The 21,057-nt window shown below is 41.1% G+C and overlaps 1 protein-coding gene across 1 annotated transcript in view; it reads right to left on the bottom strand.

Annotated features, from left to right (window-relative positions):
* LONRF1 (LON peptidase N-terminal domain and ring finger 1) overlaps nucleotides 1-21,057 on the bottom strand; it is a 95,447-nt gene that overhangs the window by 63,231 nt on the left and 11,159 nt on the right. The window contains exons 2-4 of the mRNA XM_033944515.1: nucleotides 19,527-19,645; nucleotides 13,793-13,915; nucleotides 4,623-4,775 (exon numbers count right to left, since the gene is read on the bottom strand). Of these exons, the coding sequence (XP_033800406.1) occupies nucleotides 4,623-4,775; nucleotides 13,793-13,915; nucleotides 19,527-19,645 (395 nt within the window). The remainder of the gene's footprint in view (nucleotides 1-4,622; nucleotides 4,776-13,792; nucleotides 13,916-19,526; nucleotides 19,646-21,057) is intronic.

The raw sequence follows: 21,057 nt of genomic DNA, 5'->3' as shown, positions 1-21,057 counted from the left end.
GGGCACTTTCAGCTATATATAAATGTTTTGAGGGGGCCCAAGTTTCCGAGTTTATTAATACGAGGGCTGTTCAAAAAGTATTAAACCTTAATTTTTCTTGCGTAAACAAATAAAGCTAGGGAGGTGTGGTTTGGTGCACGTATGTAGGAGACCCTAATGTGCATGCTTGAATTTTTTCCCACCTACAGAAGCTGTCAGTCGCCAGCAGACCGCCGATGAGTGAGGAAGTGTAAGTCAGCGCCGTCTGATTTTCATTTTTGACAAAATGACAGAAAATGTTGAACGCTACTGTATTAAATTTTGAGTAAAGCTTGGATTCCCAAGCAGAAATGATCCGCAAGATTCGGGGATGAAGCAATGGACACCACACAGATAAAGGAGTGCTTCAGAGATGGCTGCACATCAGTGGAGAGCTCAACATCCAGAAATTAGATCATCATTGACCAAGTGAGAACCCTGGTGAAGCAGGATCATCGAATCCCGATCAGAGAACTTGCAGACGAGGCAAGCATCAGCGTTGGATCCGTTCATTCCATTTTGACTGAGAATTTGGGCCTCAGGAGAATTTCAATGAAGTTCATGCCAAAGCTGCCAACGATCGAGCAGAAGCAACTCTGTTTGGAGATTGCACAGGACTTGCTGGAGACTGTGAACAATGATCCCAACTTCCTCAGCATAGTGATCACTGGCAATGAGTCCTGGGTTTATGGGTACGACCCAGAAACCAAGTTGATGTCATCACAATGGAAGCATTCAACATTCCCGAGGCCAAAAAAAGCAAAGCAGGTCCGCAGCAATGTCAAAGTCATGCTAACATAGTAACATAGTAGATGATGGCAGATAAAGACACGAATGGTCCATCCAGTCTGCCCAACCTGATTCAATTTAAATTTTTTTAATTTTTTCTTTTTAGCTATTTCTGGGCACGAATCCAAAGCTTTACCCGGAACTGTGCTTGAGTTCCATCTGCCGAAATCTCTGTTAAGACTTACTCCAGCCCATCTACACCCTCCCAGCTATTGAAGCCCTCCCCAGCCCATCCTCCACCAAACGGCCATATACAGACACAGACCGTGTAAGTCTGCCCAGTACTGGCCTTAGTTCAATATTTAATATTATTTTCTGATTCTAAATCCTCTGTGTTCATCCCACGCTTCTTTGAACTCAGTCACAGTTTTACTCTCCACCACCTCTCTCGGGAGCGCATTCCAGGCATCCACTACCCTCTCCGTAAAGTAGAATTTCCTAACATTGCCCCTGAATCTACCACCCCTCAACCTCAAATTATGTCCTCTGGTTTTACCATTTTCCTTTCTCTGGAAAAGATTTTGTTCTGCATTAATACCCTTCAAGTATTTGAACGTCTGAATCATATCTCCCCTGTCTTTCCTTTCCTCTAGGGTATACATATTCAGGGTTTCCAGTCTCTCCTCATACGTCTTCTGGCGTCTTCTTTGACTCCAGTGGCATGGTTCATCAAGAGTACACACCACGCGGCACAACCATCACCAAGGGGTACTACCAAGAGGTTCTGTGTCGCCTTTGTAACACTGTGAAACTCAAACAGCCAGACCTGTGGGCAGCGGGCAATTGGCAGCTCCATCATGATAATGCACCTGCCCATTCTTCACATTTGATATAGAGTTTCTGGACCAAACACAACACACCTGTGATTCCTCAGGCTCCCTACTCTCCCGGCATGGCTCCGTATGACTTCTGGCTTTTCCCCAAGCTGAAAATGCCCCTGAAAAGGACCAGATTTCAGTCGAGAGAAGATATCATGCATAATGTGATGGACCAGTTGCAATCTCAAAAGAGGCGCTCCAGCGCTGCTTCCGACAGTGGCAGAACCATTGGAAGAAGTGTGTGGCAGCCCAAGGGGACTACTTTGAAGGAAATTAGTACAAGATTGTTATATCTGAATACAAGTATTTTTTATGAATAAAAGGTGATACTTTTTGATCAGCCCTCGTAATTTGATATATCGACCATCAACATGTATCAGGTCAGTTTACAATACTAAAAGATAAAAATTTATGGGGAGGGGACTAAGAGCAAATCGGTACGAGGACATTGACATTACTAGACACAAGAGTTGTTTGGGAAAGGGGAAGTAGATAATTACATCATAAAAAGAAAAGTAAGCGGAGGTACGTATGGAAGGGAAAAGAACAACAAGGAATGGGGGAGGGGGTTGCTTCATTGAAGCGGTTCTCATGAAGAGTATGCTGTGATTGGAAATAAAACAACACTAGATAAAATCCATTCTAGCTAGTGCTCTTACCCTATATGAGGGCATGTGAAGGGGATTTGGGGCAAGCACTCTCTCTTGAGCAGTGGGAAACCATAAGGCAGGAAGTGTTCTCCTTGTGGACTGCGGCCTTAATCGTGGCGAATGGTATAAAGTGCTTATGCACTGGTTTAAATACTCCGGTACTCTTGGCTCAGATGGGGCAAGGGGGGAGATGGACACTGCTGGAGAGAATGTGAGAACTTACTGGCATATGTGGTGAGATTGTGTTATAATATGGGGGTTTGGGGATTCAGTTTTTTGGGAAATCAAGGATATTATGTAAGGATGTGCCTGCTTCATTGGCATATGCTTGATTTGGAGCAGGGGGAGTCCAGTGGCTCACATGGCGGCCAGACTTGTGCTTGCAGCCCATTGGAACCAACCTGTGTCACCGAATTGGACAATGGTGGTACAGAATCTACAATAGTGGCAGTATAAATATCAGCTGACTACCTTCCATCATGATAAGCGACATGGCTATGCTTGCATTTGGAGGAGCTTTACCTTGGGGGCATAGGTTTGGGGAACTGGGTGGGCAAGAAGGGATCTTATTTGGAGTTTTGTCAGGCCTATAAGAGTCTGGGAGGGGTTTTTTTTGGGGAGGGGGATGGGGTACTCTATCAGGTTGATGTTCGGTAATGGGTGCATTGTAGCTCACACACTTATATTTCACTTTTATGACAGCAGCTTTTTATTTTGTTGTGTTGCTGCTGTACTTGATCTGCAATGTTTTATAATTATGTTGCTGTTCTATTATTTTTGAATAAAAAATTTGTCATTTAAAAATAATTAAAAAAAAAAAAAAGCTATTGAAGATTCATCTTTTATAAAAACACAGCCAGCAGAATATTTAGTTGTAAGATAAGAAAAAGTTTCACCAATAGTGATAAATCTTCAATAGATTCTGATTGAAGCTCAAATAAACTTTTAAAATTATTTATTTTCAGGGTTTTGTAAGGTTTATCTTCGGTACATGTGATTAACTTGCTGGAAAGATTGATGACTACTCAGCTTTTCACTCAAGATTGCAGAGTGCTATATTTTCCTGTGGTTAAGGTATTCGTTCAAAATGGATTGGTGCGCTCATGTACTCCACTTTGGACCATTTGGGAATTAGGAAGGTAAGAAATGCATAGGATTAGAGGCTGGATGACAGGGAAGAGTGGGAGCAGGGAAGAAAGGATGAGTGGGAAGGGGAAGAAGAGCTCTGTATTTCTGCCAGCAGCCTGCTGATTTACCAAGGGTATGATTCTCAAAACTTAACTTGCCTTTAATGTGGCCACTATCCTCCATTCTCTGGATAATTCCCTATAGTGAGATTTTTGTGTATATTGGAGATTGACTCTGAACAATCCCACAAACTATCTTCTCAGAATTTCACAGGGATTAAGTGACTTGCACAGGGTCACAAAGAACAGCATGGGAGTTGAACCCACACTCCCCTGCCAGCCTTTGTGAAGGTAGAGGGAGAAGGGCAGAGTGGTGGGGTGTCAGGGGCACAATGATGGTGCCAGGAGGGTTGTTTGACAACAGGGGGGTGTCCAGCGTGGTGAGGGGGTGTCCAGGGTGGTGGGGGTGAGAGAGTGGGCATCCCTTCTGCTGATCTTCGATTTGGGGTGTTTTTTTGTTTTTTAAATTTGCAGGTGTATTCTGCACATGTGCAAATCACTATCACCAGCGACTCATCCCATGCAAATTTAGCAAACTGTTTGATGACCATAATTGCATAACCTACTTGTCCAGAGTAGGATTGTACAAGAATGGTGATTTAGATCATAAAATGCTTCTTAAAAAATTAGGTCACACAAAGTTACATGCAATTCAAGTTGACATGTAGTTATGGAGAAGGAATGCTCAGGGGCAGAATCAGGGAGAGTTGCAATTTAGTGTATATATTTTTATAGAATGCTTGTCTGCATTTATACCTGTTCTTAAGCAGGCATAGTGCCCATATCTTCAATCTAAACATTTTTGCAGGATTTGTGCTAGTACTTTGTAAAAAGATTCAGGTGTCTAAGTGCCTTTATAAGATAGGCTTAAAATAGGGACCTTCGTCTTCAAACCTAGGCACCCTGTTACAAAATTACCATCAATACTATATATGTATCTATATGTCTTGTTAACCTATAGATTTGTTAACCAATATGTCTTGTTAAACACCCTGATTGTGTTGGGAGAGGGGAGGGCACAACCGACTATAAAATCATAAGGAGATAAGACTGAATTTGAGTAGATATGAACACTTAAAACAATTTTCTTGGCAGACCATAATGTCCCAATAAACCATTTGCTTTTCAATATAAAAAGATTTGCATAGCTAAAAGTTTACCTGATTTGAGCTTGGTTGTAAGCAACAAGGTTGTTCCACTCCTGTACCAAGCACAAAAGGTTTGCTCTGAGTACGCTGTAGAGCACTCCAAGAAGGTTCCTTCAAACCTTCTTTGACATTCTCCGGCACAGGAGACAGCAAATCACATAAAATCTAGAAAGTAAAATATATATGTAATTGTTATACGTAACATGCTGCTGTGGACATTCTGGTCAGAGTTTCCCCCCCACCCCCCAATGCTCATTTCAGTAAATGCCTTGACAGAGAACACTGCAGACCTTTCCTGATCATAAATTATGTACATTCTGCTTGCAGGAATGCTACATGTGGGAATAGAAATGCAGATTTTGGATTTAGCTGATAGCAAGTTATATTTAGGCTATATGGGGGGGGGGAGGGGGACAGAATTCACCACTGAGATATGTTTACAGGTCTGAATTCTGCCATATCTGATCTTGCCTGTATAAAAATAAGGATGCACCAGCATTCTATATCTGTCCTGCTTAATATTTATGTCAAATAATTCATTTGGCTCTTTGGACTGAGTATTGTGTACCTTCTTGCTACCTAGCTTCGTTTTCTTCTTGGCACCACTGCAAGTTATGTGTATTGTATATTCTCTCTAATTTTCAAATCATTAGAAATGTAGATAGCTGGGTGGCTGGTGGATGCAAGGATTTCTTGGGTCAATTGCCTTTCTGGTGCAAAGATAGCAGACCTCACATATCACCTAGCTAGCACAATTACTTACCTGTAACAGGTGTTATCCAGGGACAACAGACAGATATTCTCACAGATGGGCGACATCCACGGAGCCCCAATAAGGACAGTGCAAAAGTGTACTTTCACTTTAAATTTCTTAGAAGTCTCGATACCATCCATACCACACATGCACCAGTGCCTTCCCGTCTGATGTCAGCTCGCAGGACAATCAGTTCAATTAAAAAAAAAAAAAAAAGCTAAAGATGCCAACTAGGGGAGATGGGAGGATTGTGAGAATATACTGTAAGCCTGCTGTCACTGGATAACATCTATTACAGGTGAATAACTGTGCGAAGGACAACTATCATGATAGAATGTTGTATGGGGGGGGGTGAATCTGAGACAAGTGCTTGAAGTTCATTAACTCAGCGTGCAGAAATGATGCAGATTAAGAAAACTACTTTCCAATTGAGATGCTTGAGCGATGAAGTTGCAAGTGGTTCAAATGGAGGCTTCATCAAGGTGGAGAAGTACAACGTTGAGGTCCCAAGCAATTGGAGGAGGTTTGATTAGAGGTTTTGAATGTACTAAATCTTTCATGAACCTGGAAACAAACGCATTTAGCCAGAGGTTTATTGTTCAGAGGTATATGAAAAGCACCGATTGCACTAAGATGCTCCATTACTGAAGTGATCTTTAGACAAGAGTTGGAGAGATGTAAAAGCTAATCTAAAACTAATGGCAGAGGACATGTCTGGAGGTAAAACGGGTCCATTTGAAATGGTAACAGCATTGTATGGATGATTTCCTGGAAGCATATATTATGGCTGATACTGAACAGAGAGAGTGAATGCATCAATCCATTGGGAGAGAGATAACAGCCTTGTGAGAGCTAGAGAACGTAGATTGGGATGGAGAAGGGATCCCTTGTTCTAAAGTAAGCAAAATTGGAAAAATTTTCAGTGGAATGAGTTCCATTACAGAGAGTTAAAGGAGAAACATAGAAACATGATGGCAGATAAAGGCCAGATAGCCAATCTAGTCTAACCATCCGCAGTAACCGTTATATCTTCCTTTCTCCAAGAGATCCCACATGCCTATCCCAGGCTTTCATGAAATCAGACAGTCTCTGTCTCCATCACCTCTACCGGGAGAACACCTCTACCAAGAGACTTTTCCATGCATCTAACACCCTTTCTGTAAAAAAGTATTTCCTTAGATTACTCCTGAGCCTTTCACCTTTTAACTTCATCCTATGACCTCCCATTCCAGAGCCTTCTTTCAAATGAAAGAGAGACTCAACTCATGCGCATTTACATCACGTAGGTATTTAAATGTCTCTTATCTCCCCTCTCTCACCTTTCCTCCAAAGTATACAGATTGAGATCTTTAAGTCTGTCCCCATATGCCTTATGACAAAGACCACGCACCATTTTATAGCCTTCCTCTGGACCAACTTCATCCTTTTTTTATCATTTTGAAGGTGCGGCCTCCAGAATTGTACACAATATTCCAAATGAGGTCTCACTGAAGTCTTATACACGGGCATCAGAACCTCCTTTTTCCTACTGGCCATATCTCTCCCATCCTTCTAGCTTTCGCCGTCACCTTTTCAATCTATTTGGCCACCTTAAGATCATCACATACAATCACCAGGGTCATCTCGGCCACCTCAAAGCAAGAAAATCATAGTGGCTGGCTCCTGTCGCAGTTTGAACAGAGTCTTCCTTATTAGAGGAATTGGAGGGATTGCTTAGAGAAATATGAGAGTATAGTCTAGAACAGAAGTGTGGAAGTTTATGATTGTTTGGAGATGTGGAGTTTCACAGATTGAAAAGATCTGATGTACTATAGCTGAGCTGAGCAACCACTCGAAGGTTAAAGGAACCTGCTCAGTCTGTCTGCCAGAGCATTTTGCTTGCCTACTAAATACAGATTTGAGGAAGATGTTGCATGGACTTGCACGATTTCAGATCCATATGGCTTCCCTGCAGAGCTGTCTGTCCAGATCTGTATTACTTGGTTAAGAAGGCAATCTCAAAGAGTCTGAAGAGCATAGCGAATCGCTCATAGTTCTAGAAGATTGATGTGGAAAGATTTTTCTTGAATAATCCAAGTGTCCTGAATGCAAAGGTCATCTAGGTGAACTCCCCACCAAAACATGGAGGCTTCATAAGAACATAAGAATAGCCTGTTATTAGTACCTTCTGATGAGGAGGAAGACGGAAGTGTAGACCTCTGTAAAGATTGGTTGGTTCCAACCACCACTGAAGGGAATATCATAGTATGAATTTGACCTTGAGTTTCTAGGACAGCCGATCTGTGGCCTGAGACCACTGAGAGGCAAGAGTCCACTAAGGATCTCTGAGATGAAGATGTGCGAATGGGGTGACTGTCGACGCCATGTGTCCCAAAAGCTTGCCATGATGGTTTGGGGAGTAGACACGTGCTGTAGAGAAGTCCCACCTCCAGTCTGGTAGCCCCTGTGCTACCTTAGAGGAGAGAGGTCTCCTAAAAGGAGAGCATCAACCTGGTGAAGTAGGAAATAATCCTGTAGCTAGGACCCGCCCACCAGGGGATGCAATATCCTCTCGCACCGAGGATGTGTCTCCAGGAGCTTCTGCCCAGGAGTGAAAAGTTAGGACAGTGGTTATAGTTGGCGATTCGATTATTAGGCATGTAGATAGCTGGGTAGCTGGTGGGCGTGAGGATTGCCTGGTCACTTGCCTGCCTGGTGCGAAGGTGGTGGACCTCACGCGTCACATAGATAGGATTTTAGATAGTGCTGGGGAGGAGACAGCTGTCCTGGTGCATGTAGGTACCAATGACATAGGAAAATTTAGGAGGGAGGTTCTGGAAGCCAAATTTAGGCTCTTAGGTAGAAAGCTGAAATTCAGATCCTCCAGGGTTACATTTTTAGAAATGCTCCCAGTTCCACACGCAGGACCCAAAGGCAGGTAGAGCTCCAAAGTCTCAATGCGTGGTTGAGACGATGGTGCAGGGATGAGGATTTTAGATTTGTTAGGAACTGGGCATACTTCTGGGAAAGGGGGAGCTTGTTCTGAAGGGACGGACTCCACCTTAATTGGGATGAAACCAGGCTGCTGGCGCTAACGTTTAAAAAGGAGATAGAACTGCTTTTAAACTGAGATGTGGGGGAAAGCCAACAGTCGCCTGGGAGCAGATGGTTCGGTGTGAGGTATCCTTGGAGGATACTATTGAAACAGGATATTTAAGGAGTCCCGGTAGAAAGGTTCTGATAATGGTGAAAGAAAGCCAGGAGGGTTTAAGAGCCTGTACTTGCAAGGAAAAAACACAATTTGAAGTGTCTGTATGCAAATGCTAGAAGCCTAAAAAATAAAATAGAAGAATTAGAGTATAGCACACTAAATGATGAGATAGATATAATAGGCATCTCTGAGACCTGGTGGAAGGAGGAAAATCAATGGGACACACTGTTACCTGGGTACAAATTATATCGCAAGGACAGAGTGGATTAAATTGGAGGGAGGGTTGCGCTATATGTTAAAGAGAGAATTGAAGACTCCTGGGGTGCTTACCCAAGATGGTTGTCTGATGCATCTGCGGGGACGCCGTTGTGCTTTTGATGGAGTGTTTCCTCTTATGGCATGGTGAAAAGAAAGTCGAAAATCCGGGTGTTTCCTGAATGAAGCAGCATCACCATTTGGCCCGATGGATGCCTTCATGGATTGCGGCTCACGAACCCCACAACCAGAGGTTTCCACGGCTGGAGAAAACACACAAGCTGACGCATGGGACTTCTCCTTCGAGGTAGGCACTCTATCTCCAGATGAGCGGAGTCTGCCTAGCTGTCCCGTTGCGACAGAGGAGTCATTTCTCGACATGCCGGCTCGGGATGCCTTCTTGCTGGCCTCTCTGTTTGGGAAGACCGACCCTGGAAGGGGAAGGAGGAGTTCTCAAGAATGCAGCAGTCAGTGGTGAGATCGCAGCAAGCTCAAGCAGTTTCTTTGAGTACTAAGGAGGCTACAGGTATTTCAGGAGCCCAATAACTTTCCTTGATAACTGAGGTGGTCACAGGTTCTTTGGGAGCTACAAGGAACTCTAGAACTGAGATTGTTCCCTTACAAAGGCCTAAGGTAATTACTATGGAATCCATATGGGAGGCCATATCAAACATGCAAACTTCACTGGGGAATCAAATTCAACAACTATCTTCACATTGTACTACTACGATTTCAGAAAATTTGGAACTTAAAAATAAAGTATCAAGTCTGGAGAATAAAACATGTGGTTTTGAGACTAAAAACGTTGGAAGTACAAGCTCTGACTTGGGCTAAGGACAATGTTAGTTTGCACTTTAAACAGGAAATGATGGAAAACTATTAGGAGATGTAATATCCGGGTTATCAATTTTCTGAAAGTTCAACCTATAACTGCCCTAGCTATGTTTAAAAGATATTTAAATGAAATTCTGAAAGTACCAGAAACCTCGCATCTACCTCTCTCAAAAATATATTACCTTCCAACGAGAGTTAAATCTCAAAAACCTAATCAGCAGAATTTATCTGCTGATAGTTTGGATTTAAGAAAGTCAACTTCACTTAAATATATAAACTTTCAACCTGAGAGGTGCTCAGAACCTTGAAAAACAAGGTGGAATAAATGCTAATGGGACAAGCCCCTATAGACATTTTCAGTGTTCTATCATTGCATCCTCTCCCGTGTTAGAAAGAATATAGTGAACCAATTTTTCCAAAAAATTGCGTTAATGTCCCAAAACAATCATGTGAACAAAATAATAACTTCAGCGTTTTTTCAAAAATGTAAACTTAGCATGCATGGGTGCTTTAGGAAGCTGTCTCACTCCAGCGGGCTCTTAAGACAGCTTCCTAAAGCACCCATGCAAGCTAAGTTCACATTTTTGAAAAAACGCTGAAGTTATTATTTTGTTCACATGATTGTTTTGGGACATTAACTCAATTTTTGGAAAAATTGGTTCACTATATTCTTTCTAACACAGGAGAGGATGCAATGATAGAACACTGAAATGTCTATAGGGGCTTGTCCCCATTAGCATTTATTCCACCTTGTTTTTCAAGGTTCTGAGCACCTCTCAGGTTGAAAGTTTATATATTTAAGTGAAGTTGACTTTCTTAGTTCTTCCTTTCTAGTTTTGTTGTATGATTCTGCTCTTTTGGGAGACATAGTTTTAAGTTTGACCCAGTAGTTTTCATTGGGATAGTTTGGATTTGACATAGTTTCTAGAGAGGTCCAATACCGAGGTTCAGGTTCCTACTACATTAATAGTACAGTGCGCCATAGATTCGGATAGGGATTGGATGCTTAAAGATATTTTTTTAAGCATAAAGATGTTCCCTTTTTGACCAATATAATAAGAATGTATCCTGATGTATCTCGTTCATTCCAGAGGAGAAGAAAGCAGTTCCTTATACTGAGACCTCAGGCTGTACAGTTAGGGGCAACCTTTGTTCTAAGATATCCTTGTAAGTGTGTTATGATATTTAGAGGTAATAGATATGTATTCTATGAACCACAGCAGCTATCAAAGTTTGTTTCGGATAGAGAGACTACATGAGCTTTGCTGTTCTCAAGTTAGCTCTGAAAAGAAATGTTCATGAGCAGTCAAATCGCCTCTTTAGTTTGCTTGATATTTATTTTCTTTGATATCTTATTTCAGTTTTTTCTTCAGCTACGTCTCCGATTATTGAGGACTAACTATATGTTGTAGTAAGGTGATATTCTTCAAGTAACTTGAAATGTTAGTTTTATTTTCAGTTTACATTGTATTTTTTCTTATTGACTAGTAATGATTGTTAATTGTTAAAATTTATAAATAAAGAATTAAAAAAAAAAAAATAGAATTGAATCAAATAAAATAAACATTCCACATTATAGATAGCAGTGTGGAATCCTTATGGATAGAAATTCCATGTGTGAAGGGAAAGAATATAAAGGTTGGGTTATAAATTCAATGTGTGAAGGGAAAGAATACAAAGGTTGGGTTATACTACCGTCAACCAGGACAAAATGAGCAGACAGATGAAGAAATATTTTCAGAGATTAGGAAAGCTGGAGAAATGGGCAAAACTATAATAATGGGCAATTTCAATTACCCAAACATTGACTGGTTAAATGTTACATAGGGGAGTGCTAGGGAGGTAAAATTCCTAGATGTCATAAATAACTGCTTCTTGGCGCAACTGGTCCGGGAACTGAAAGAGGGGCTGCTATTTTAGATTTGGTCCTTAGTGGAATGCAAGACATAGTACGGGAGTTAACTGTGTTGGGTCTGCTGGGAAACAGTGATCATAACGTGAGCTGATACTGGGAGTGACGTCGCAAAAGAAATCTACTGTAGGGGTGTTTAATTTTCAAAAGGGCGACTATGATAAAATGAGGAAAATGGTTAAAAAGAAGCTAAAAGGATCAGTTGCAAAGGTTAGGACTGTAAACCAGGCATTGATGTTATTTAAAAATACCGTCGTGGAAGCCCAGACCAGATGTACTCCACATATCAGCAAAGGTGGAAAGAAGAGGAAATGAGAGCCGGCGTGGTTAAAAGGTGAAGAGGCTATTAGAGCCAAAAAAACATCCTTTAAAGAATGGAAAAAGGATCCGAATGAAGAAAATAAGAAGAAACACAAGCACTGGCAAGTTAGATGCAAAGCATTGATAAAGATAGCTAAGAAAGAATATGAAGAGAAACTTGCAAAAGAGGCAAAAACTCATAGCAATTTTTTTAGGTACATCAGAAGCAGAAAACCTATCAGGAATCTGTGGAACTGTTGGATGACCAAGGAGAAAATGGGGTGCTCAGGTAGGATAAGGCCGTAGCAGAAAGACTGAATGAATTCTTTGCTTCAGTCTTTACGGAAGAATATGCAAGAGATCTTCCTGAACCGGAAATGGTTTTCAAGGGTGATGATGCGGAGGAACTGAAAGAAATATCAGTAAATCTGGAAGATGTACTAAGCCAAATCAACAAGTTAAAAAGTGATAAATCGCCAGGACCGGATGGTATACATCTCAGGGTACTAAAAGAACTCAAACATGAAATTGCTGACCTGCTGTTAGTGATCTGTAAACTGTTGCTAAAATCATCTGTAGTACCTAAAGATTGGAGGGTGGCCAATGTTACACCGATTTTTAAAAAGGGCTCCACGGGAGATCTGTGAAATTACAGACCAGTAAGCCTCACTTCGATGCCGGGCAAAATGGTAGAAATGATTATAAAAAATAAAATTGTTGAACACGTAGACACAATTTAATGAGATGGAGTCAGCATGGGTTCAACCAAGGGAGATCTTGCCTCACAAATTTGCTTAGAAATCACAGACAACATTAAAAAGTCTAATAGACTTTCAAAGTAGCCCACTCTATCTCGAGCACTAAAATTACAATAACAACAAATTTGCTTGACTTCTCTGAAGGTGTGAATAAACATGTGGATAAAAGTGAGTCGATTGATATAGTGTATCTAGATTTTCAGAAAGCTTTTGATAAAGTTCTTCACGAGAGGCACCTAAGAAAATTAAAGAGTCATGGGATAGGTGGCAAAGTTCAGTTGTGGATTAGGAATTGGTTATCGGATAGAAAACAGAGGGTAGGGTTAAATGGTCATTTTTCTCAATGTAGTAGAGTAAACAGTGGAGTGCCGCATGGGTCTGTACTGGGACCGGTGCTATTTAATTTATTTATAAATGATCTGGAAATTGGGATGACGAGTGAGGTGATTAAATTTGCAGATGACACTAAACTGTTCAAAGTGGTTAAAACGACCAATAACCATTTTCCTTGAAGCAGCTAAGCATACACAATGGAGACGGAAGGCTCTTTTTTTATTATTAAAGCTTAGACTCTTGGCTGTGGTACTTTTTTTCTCAGATTTTTGTGTAAAATGTTTGATCACATATGGAATCTAGTAGGTTTGGGTTTTTTTTTTTTAATCTTATGCATTTGGAGAATTTTCTTAATCATAAACCCATACTTCAAGATAAGGAAGTAGGAATTTAAAAAAGATAATTTATTTTGTCCTCTCCCTTCAGAAATGCCAGAATTAGGAATGTTTGATTTAGGATTTACCAATTGCAAATTACATTGTAAGAACTTTATAAACTTAAAAAAAACTGAACCGTGAGCAATTTTGAAATCTTATGTCATCATTTACCCTTTTCTTATGAATTGCAAGTCTAATTATTATATAAACAAAGAGTGTTGCATGACCATGGCACCGAGAGGCTCCCCTTTTCAAACCCAGCATGCACCCAAAATAAGGGAAAAAAAAGCCTCAGATTAACATAGCAGTATAGAACCAAAAGGCACAATGCAAACTGCTTTCAATACTTTCACCAACAAAAAAACTCCCACCGGTGAAAGTATTGAAAGCAGTTTTAAAAGATTTTCTTCAATCATCAACCAACAATTCTGAGCCTCACCTCTAACCTTGTTATGACATTACATATTACCTTTTCCACTGCTAGCTTCGCAGGTGCAAAATCCTCATCCAAAGCTAAGCACTGAAGAAATAATTGTAAGGAATCATCCACAAAGCCAGCGTCTTGTAGCACTTTTGCTTTCCTGAAGTAACCCTAAGGAAAACAATATTATTTTGATGTTAGTCTTAAAAAACCCCCATCACAGATAAGAGCTTTCCAAAAATGATTCTCAAATATCCAAAAACAAACCTGACAAGAGAACGATACTAGCTGGTGCCCCCATGTCCTTCAAGTAAAAGAAAGATACTTACCTTTAGCATATGTTCTACAAAGATAGCACATCCTTACCACTTCCCAAGTATAACCCATTCTTCAAACAACTTTGTCAGAGCTTTTTTTTCAGACCTCAGTACCACCACTGTCAAAATTTCTTTAGCGGGAAGAATTACGTGAGAGATCCTCACTGGCCCATATTATTTTCCAATGCTAGCTTCAGGAGGAGTTCCAAGAAACATCAGGAGGAGCTGCAGAAATCAATGACCCAGTTTAGGGATGGTATAAGACAAACATGATGAAGATGAAGATGAATAAGATGAAGAAATTAAAGCGAGATGAGAGGGACTATCAAATGGACCTGGTATACACCTAGAACTGAAGAGTCAGCTCTGTGGAACAGAAGAAAAAGGTAGTATTTGATAGTTCCTTGGGTGACACTGAAGGTTTGAGTGACAATTCTACTGAATTATCAATGGAGAAACCTGGGGAAGGCGAAGTGGTGATGCGAGAAGGACAAGCCAGAGGTCGGACTTGGCCACTGCAGAGAGGGAGAAATCAAACCCAGGGAAATGTGCGGACGAGATCGAATCGAATAATAAACTTGTATTATGTTCCTTGGTCACAGTCCCAACATTCTCTGCTCCAGTTAGGTCTGGGGTATGTGATGTGATATATCCTCTGGATTTTTTAAAGTTAAAAATAGCCTTCCATAAGTTTATTAGGAAGCTGCAGTTGAAGATATTTTTCCAGCAACACCCAGGATGAGCAAGTAGAGACTTTAGAGACCTCTAGTTTGAGTCAAGAAGAAAAGTTATCTACTTTGCCGATTTGTAGAGGCAACTCAACTTGGATTCCGCCAGGACCAATGGACCCTATGATTCAAGCATTCCAAGATCTGACCTTATTATCCCTGTGGAAAAAGATTGGTGTTTTATGACTATTGGAGAAATATCTGAAGGGAAGAATATTGGGGTCTTCAGCAGCTAATTGAGGAAGAAAGTATAATTGTGTTGAAAGCGGATAAAGGAGTGGCAATGGTTCTGATGGATAGGAAGGATTATGAGTCGGAGGCGACACGTCAACTGCAAGATGTACAAGCTTCTAGAAAACTGGACCAAGATCCTACAGAGAATTTAAGGACTCTGATAACCAAATGGATTACAAAGCACAAACTCCTCCTGTAAAACCTCCCAGGACAAAAATGCCCTGGTCATTCCATAATTGACCAGCGTACATAAAGAAGCTTTAGCCCAACACAAAAAAAAACAGGCCAGTATATAGCAATATCAAATCCAGAAACATATCTTTTTTTGTGTACCGCCTAGAACTTTTTGGGTGTTGGAGGTATAGAAAAAAAAAAAAAAAATAAGGAAGGGGTAATTACCCTTAAAGAATATCAGTAATTACCCCTAAAGAATATCATCTGCAAATCCACAGGATTTATTTTGTGCCTAAGGTTCACAAAACATTGATAAAACTGTCTGGGAGACCAATTGTCAACACACTGCAATCAGTATTGGAGCCCTAAATTTATTGATTTTTTTTTCTAAATAAGGGAGACTGAAGATTAAATCATACATTATTGCAGCTGCTTCGAACAATTCAGGTTAATATGGAGAATATCTGGCTGGTAACATTGGACAACACATCACTGTATACCCAAATCCCTCAAGAGCGGGTGCTCCAGATCATTATGGATGTTCAAGCTAGAGCCCTCCCTCAGGGTATTACCACAGAATTTTTGATGAAGATGGCAAAATGGGTGATCCAGCAGAACTATTTTCATTACCAATCACTCTTCTACCAACATATCCAGGGGGTGGCCATGGGGGCCACTTTGGCTCCCTCTGTGGCTACCCTGTATATGACAAAATTTGAAAAACTATGTATATGGATCGGACTATTTTGCAAGGGACTTTTTCTGGGTCTGTTTTCTTGATTATCTTTTTTTCATGTGGCAAAGGTCATGAGAACATCTGGAATTGTTTATTGAATACTTGAATTCTCTGGACAAGCACATTCATTTTACTATAGGACATTTCACCAATCCCATATTGATTTTTTAGATATCAGCGTGAATTTTTGTGAAGGGGGATTGTCAACTACCCTGTACAGAAAGCCTGTATCACGTAATGCGTTGCTCCATTTTGGGAGCTTCCACCTCTACAAATTATGATTTAATTTGCCCATTAGTCAATTTTTAAGGGTACGCTGGGTATGTTCATCTTTGAATGACTTTAAACATCAGGCTCGGGCATTAGAGCAGAACTTCAAGGCAAGGGGATACCCCCAAAATCTATTAAGCAAGCCTATTTGAGAGTTAGGTTTGTGCAAAGAGATCTGTTGCTTATAGAGTGGACCAGGGATGTGAATGTAGGAGAGCTTACATGTCCTACCATACTCTCATGCAGCCATTAAAATTGGTAGAGATTATGAAGAATTTGGCATATACTAAGAATCCTTCCCCCCTCCAACAATTTCCAATGGTAGCATATAGTAGGGGTGCCACTATTGGGCAAAAATTAAATTTTCAAAAGTTTGGGGGGGAAATAGGAAAAAAGTGGAGGGACGTCATTCTAAATGCGATAGGTGCCAGTGGTGCTCTAAAACTACAGAGGACCATCCCAGAGAAAAATGTCACACTAAGGTCTCTAGATGGATCACTGACTGCAATAGCAGTTATGTGGTGTATGCGATCTTGTGCCTGTGTGACCTAGTATTTATAGGTTGCACAAGCAGACCAGTAAAACTGATGCTTAATGAGCACAAATCACACTTAACGAATGAAAACCTTCAAGCCCCCATGGTACAGCACTAGGTGGCTAAAGGACATATGGCGTTTCATTGATTGTTTTGAACAAGGGCGGGAGAGTGGGATTCTAAAGAAGGCTTTAAATGAAAAACAGTGCTGGATATATCAATCAACTTGATATTGTAGAGCCAAGAGGGTTGAACCGTGAGGTAGAATGGGCATCTGATTGGCTAGCTCCTGCCCAATGAAGCGTGGGGAAATCAGCTGTGATGATTAGAGAGGAGGATTTAAGGGAGGAGAAAGAGACCGCCGCCACCCTGCTCTTTGAAATCAGTAGAAGTCAGATAACAAAAATCGGCCACGGTAAGTGTAGGTTATGAGTCGATATAAGGAAGGAGCATTTTGAATGTAAAAGTTATTTTTTTTATAAATCTTTATTCATTTTTAAAACTTTCAATAAGTGTAACATAAGATACAATCATTTTTATTTTAACATCACTTAATATACCATCAAAGTATAACTCGCATCAAATATCCCCCCTTCCTTATACCCAACAATTGTTATTCTTAATGCTCTTATTTTGTATTGTAGGGAGACCCTTGAAACAGCATTCTGATGCTAAACATGTCTGTCTCTCTCTCCCGGATCTGAACATAAAAAGCAACTAAAAAGATAAGTTATGAAATAATAAAGCACTTTGCACTTTATATTTATGAAAGAAAGTTAAAGTATTACAAATAGTGAAAATATTTAAATAAATAATATGGGCCAGTGAGGATCTCTCATGTAATTCTTCCCGGTAAAGAAATTTTGACAGCGGTGGAGTGGTGATACTGAGGCCCAAAAAAAGCTCTGACAAAGTTGTATTTGAAGAATGGGTTATACTTGGTAAGTGGTGAGGATGTGTTGTACAGACATGCTGAGACCACTTGTAAGGTCAAAGAAGTCTGTTCAGTTTGTTTGCCAGAATATTCCATTTGTCTGCTAGATAAACTACCCTGAGAGATATTCCCCAAGCTTTTGCTCAAGACCAGATCTGGATGGCTTCTTTGCAAAGGGAGTAAAACCCTGTCCCATCCCCCCCCCTCAATGTAAAAGCAACACCTGCTCTGGAAAGAAAAGTTGCTGAATCCCCCAGGCCATCCTGCAGACCTGAGGGTGTGCCTTCGTGCAAAGGGATCACACTTCAAACATCTGCTTAATTGAAACATTATTTTTTTGACTTATATTTTTCTGTAAGATATGCCATAAAACTTTTTGATGTGTTTTTATTCAGTTCACAATTAATTTTCACAAAGTAGTTTTGTGGTGTGGTGGGAAATACCGTATTTTTTGCTCCATAAGACGCATCTAGATTTAGAAGAGGAAAACAAGAAAAAAAAAAAACATTCTGAACCAAATTCTCCCTGCTAGGCTCTGCACCCTGTCCCCCCTCTGGTGGTCTAGTGGTAGGCCGGCATAAGGCAGGCAGGGACAGGGCAAAGATGTCAAGACAGATGACTTTTTAAAATATGCAACATCACCTCAGTAACAACTATACAAAAATAGACAAATATAGTGAAAAATATAGATGCAGATATAAATTCTCAAAACTGACATATTTTGATCACTAAATTGAAAATAAAATCATTTTTCCTACCTTTATTTTCTGGCGATTTCTTTCTTTCCCTTCTCAGGCCCCAAAATTGTCCCTTTCTCCCTCCCTCCTGTTCCCCTCACTGTCTTCCAGCCATTGTCCTCTTCCGCACTCCCCCAAGCCTGCCTGCCCGCTGAATTTAATTACCTCCCGCTGCTGCTATTGTGAGGACACGTCGCCAAAGCAGCAGCAGCAGGGGGGGGGGCAGACTCCTGGCTCAGCAGCGCGGCACCTGGAAGGGCCAGACAGGGGCAGCGATTGCACACCGCTGGCCCAGAAGCCTTACCCCTGTCGTCAATTCTGACGTCAGCGAGAATGTCCGGGCCAGCCAATGGGTAAGGCTTCTGGGGGGCGGCATGCAATCGCTGAACCCTCCTGGCCTTTCCCTTCTTCTACCAGCAGCAGTGGCTTTTCTACCAGCAGCGCCTGGCCTTTCCCTTCTTCTACCAGCAGCAGTGGCGGTGGTCCTGCAAGGTAACATGGGATGGGGGGGGGGGGAATTTGGTATTCGCTCCAAATGATGCACCCTTTTTTCCACCCACTTATTGGGGGGGAAAAAGTGCGTCTTATGGAGCGAAAAATACAGTATTTAGAACATTTAACATCAACTTCATTCAGGACACAGCATATCAAATTTCATAAGAATCAGCTGAGTTCTGTGGAAGATATGACTAGAACATTTGGTGTGTAGGGTTTTTTCGGTTCACAGTGTTATCATAGAACTTTTTTTTCACATCTGAGAGCACTATATGCTGCAACACAAACCATATTTCTTTTCATATTTGAGAACTGTCTGTACAATAAATACTATAGTCTAATCCTGATACAATGGTTTGTTCTCAGTTTTTTTTGTTTCTTTGGATTTCGCATGTGGGAAATTTTGTTCTTGCTTCTCTTGCTGTATGGCGCCCTTCATTTTTATACTTCTCTAATTTTACTTACTGATTTTATAATTGTGAACTGCTTAGCTGTAATGATTTGTGGTATATTAAGTGAACTGTGAATTTTATGTAGGGCAATTAGTTGAATACTGCTTGTAATGTACTGTAAATACCTTTACATATCTTCTGATTACACATAAAACTGAAAAGCAACTCACCTCAGGCCAGTCTGGCAACCTGGAAAGAACCACATTCAGATCACGAATAGCTGCCATGAATTCCTGATGGCCAGCATTTAATTCTGCTCTATAAACTCGAAGCATCAGGTCCTCAGGATCTGAAAATCAAAAGCATTTATATAAACATCTAAAATCTGCATTGCATTGAAAGCCTAACAAAACATAGGGCTCCTTTTATCAAGCCGCGCTAGCGGGGTTAACACGCGCGACTTTTCATCACGCGCTAACCCCTGCGCTGGCCAAAAACTACCATCTGCTCAAAAGGAGGCGGTAGCAGCTAGCGCGTCCGGTGGTTTAGCGCACGCTATTACGCACGTTAAAAAACGCTAGAGCGGCTTGATAAAAGGAGCCCATAGGAACAGAAAGGGAGAGAAGTTGGATACAAGAGATGGTGTGGAGGAGGATAAAGATACTGGATAGGAGGGTAGTTGGGAAGAGAAAGGGAGAGATGGTGGACCCTGGGGTGGTGGGGAAGGAGGGAGAGATGAAGGATGAAAGGGTAGTTGAGAAAAGGTGGATCTGGGGATGGAGACAAATAAAGGAAAAGATGCCAGACCTCTGGGGGAGGGAAAGGAAACGGAAGGGGAGGACAAAGATGGAAGATGGATGGTTAGCACGGAGAAAGAAGAAAACAAATGGGAGGAGACCATGGCAAACGAGTTATCAGAAGACAACCAGAGCCTAGGACCAAAATGATCTGAATAATGACTAGACAACAAAAGGTAAAAAAATAATTTTATTTTCTATTTTGTGATTACAGTATGTCAGATTTGAAATGTGTATCCTGCCAGAGGTAGTGTTAGACCGCGAACGTGAGCTAAGATTTAACAGAGAGAGGAAAAGTCTTTTTTATTTTGTTTACACCACAAGACCAGTGTGGGTAGGAGAGGGCAAAGGGGATGAAGGGGTGAAGAGGCTATAAAATAAATCCACCAGAATGTTTGGAAAAAAAACCAAAAATAAAACCACCCACTTGGGCAGGAAAATCAAATCAAACATCGAAGAGGGCGTGGCTTGGACACGCATGAAGGAGGTCGGTTAACATCGAAATTTTTTTCCTGACTCGGGCAGCACTAGTAACCACATATTTCACAAAATACAACCATGTATCACAACTGTCTCTGCCAAATTATACTCCTGAGAACACATGTGCAAATTACATAAAGCAGAGTTACTTACCGTAACAAGTGTTATCTGGAGACAGCAGGCAGATATTCTTATATGTGGGTGACATCAATCACGGAGCCCGGTATGGACAGTGAAAAGTGCACTGATACTTTAAGAATTCATAAGCTTTTAGACTGCCCGAATCTCACATGCCTGAGTGCCTTCCCACCCGATGAGGGCTCATGGTACCTCGGTTCCATAAGCAAGCTAAGAAGCCCAACAGGGGAGGTGGGAGGAATGTGAGAATATCTGCCTGCTGTCTCCGGATAACACCCGTTATGGTAACTAACTGCTTTATCCTAGGACAAGCAAGCAGAATATTCTCACAAGTGGGACTCCCTAG

Source organism: Geotrypetes seraphini, chromosome 1, assembly GCF_902459505.1.
Source record: "Geotrypetes seraphini chromosome 1, aGeoSer1.1, whole genome shotgun sequence".
NCBI lineage: Eukaryota > Metazoa > Chordata > Amphibia > Gymnophiona > Dermophiidae > Geotrypetes > Geotrypetes seraphini.
The sequence above is the reverse complement of the archived record's forward strand: the minus strand, read 5'-3'. Positions and strand labels throughout refer to the sequence as shown.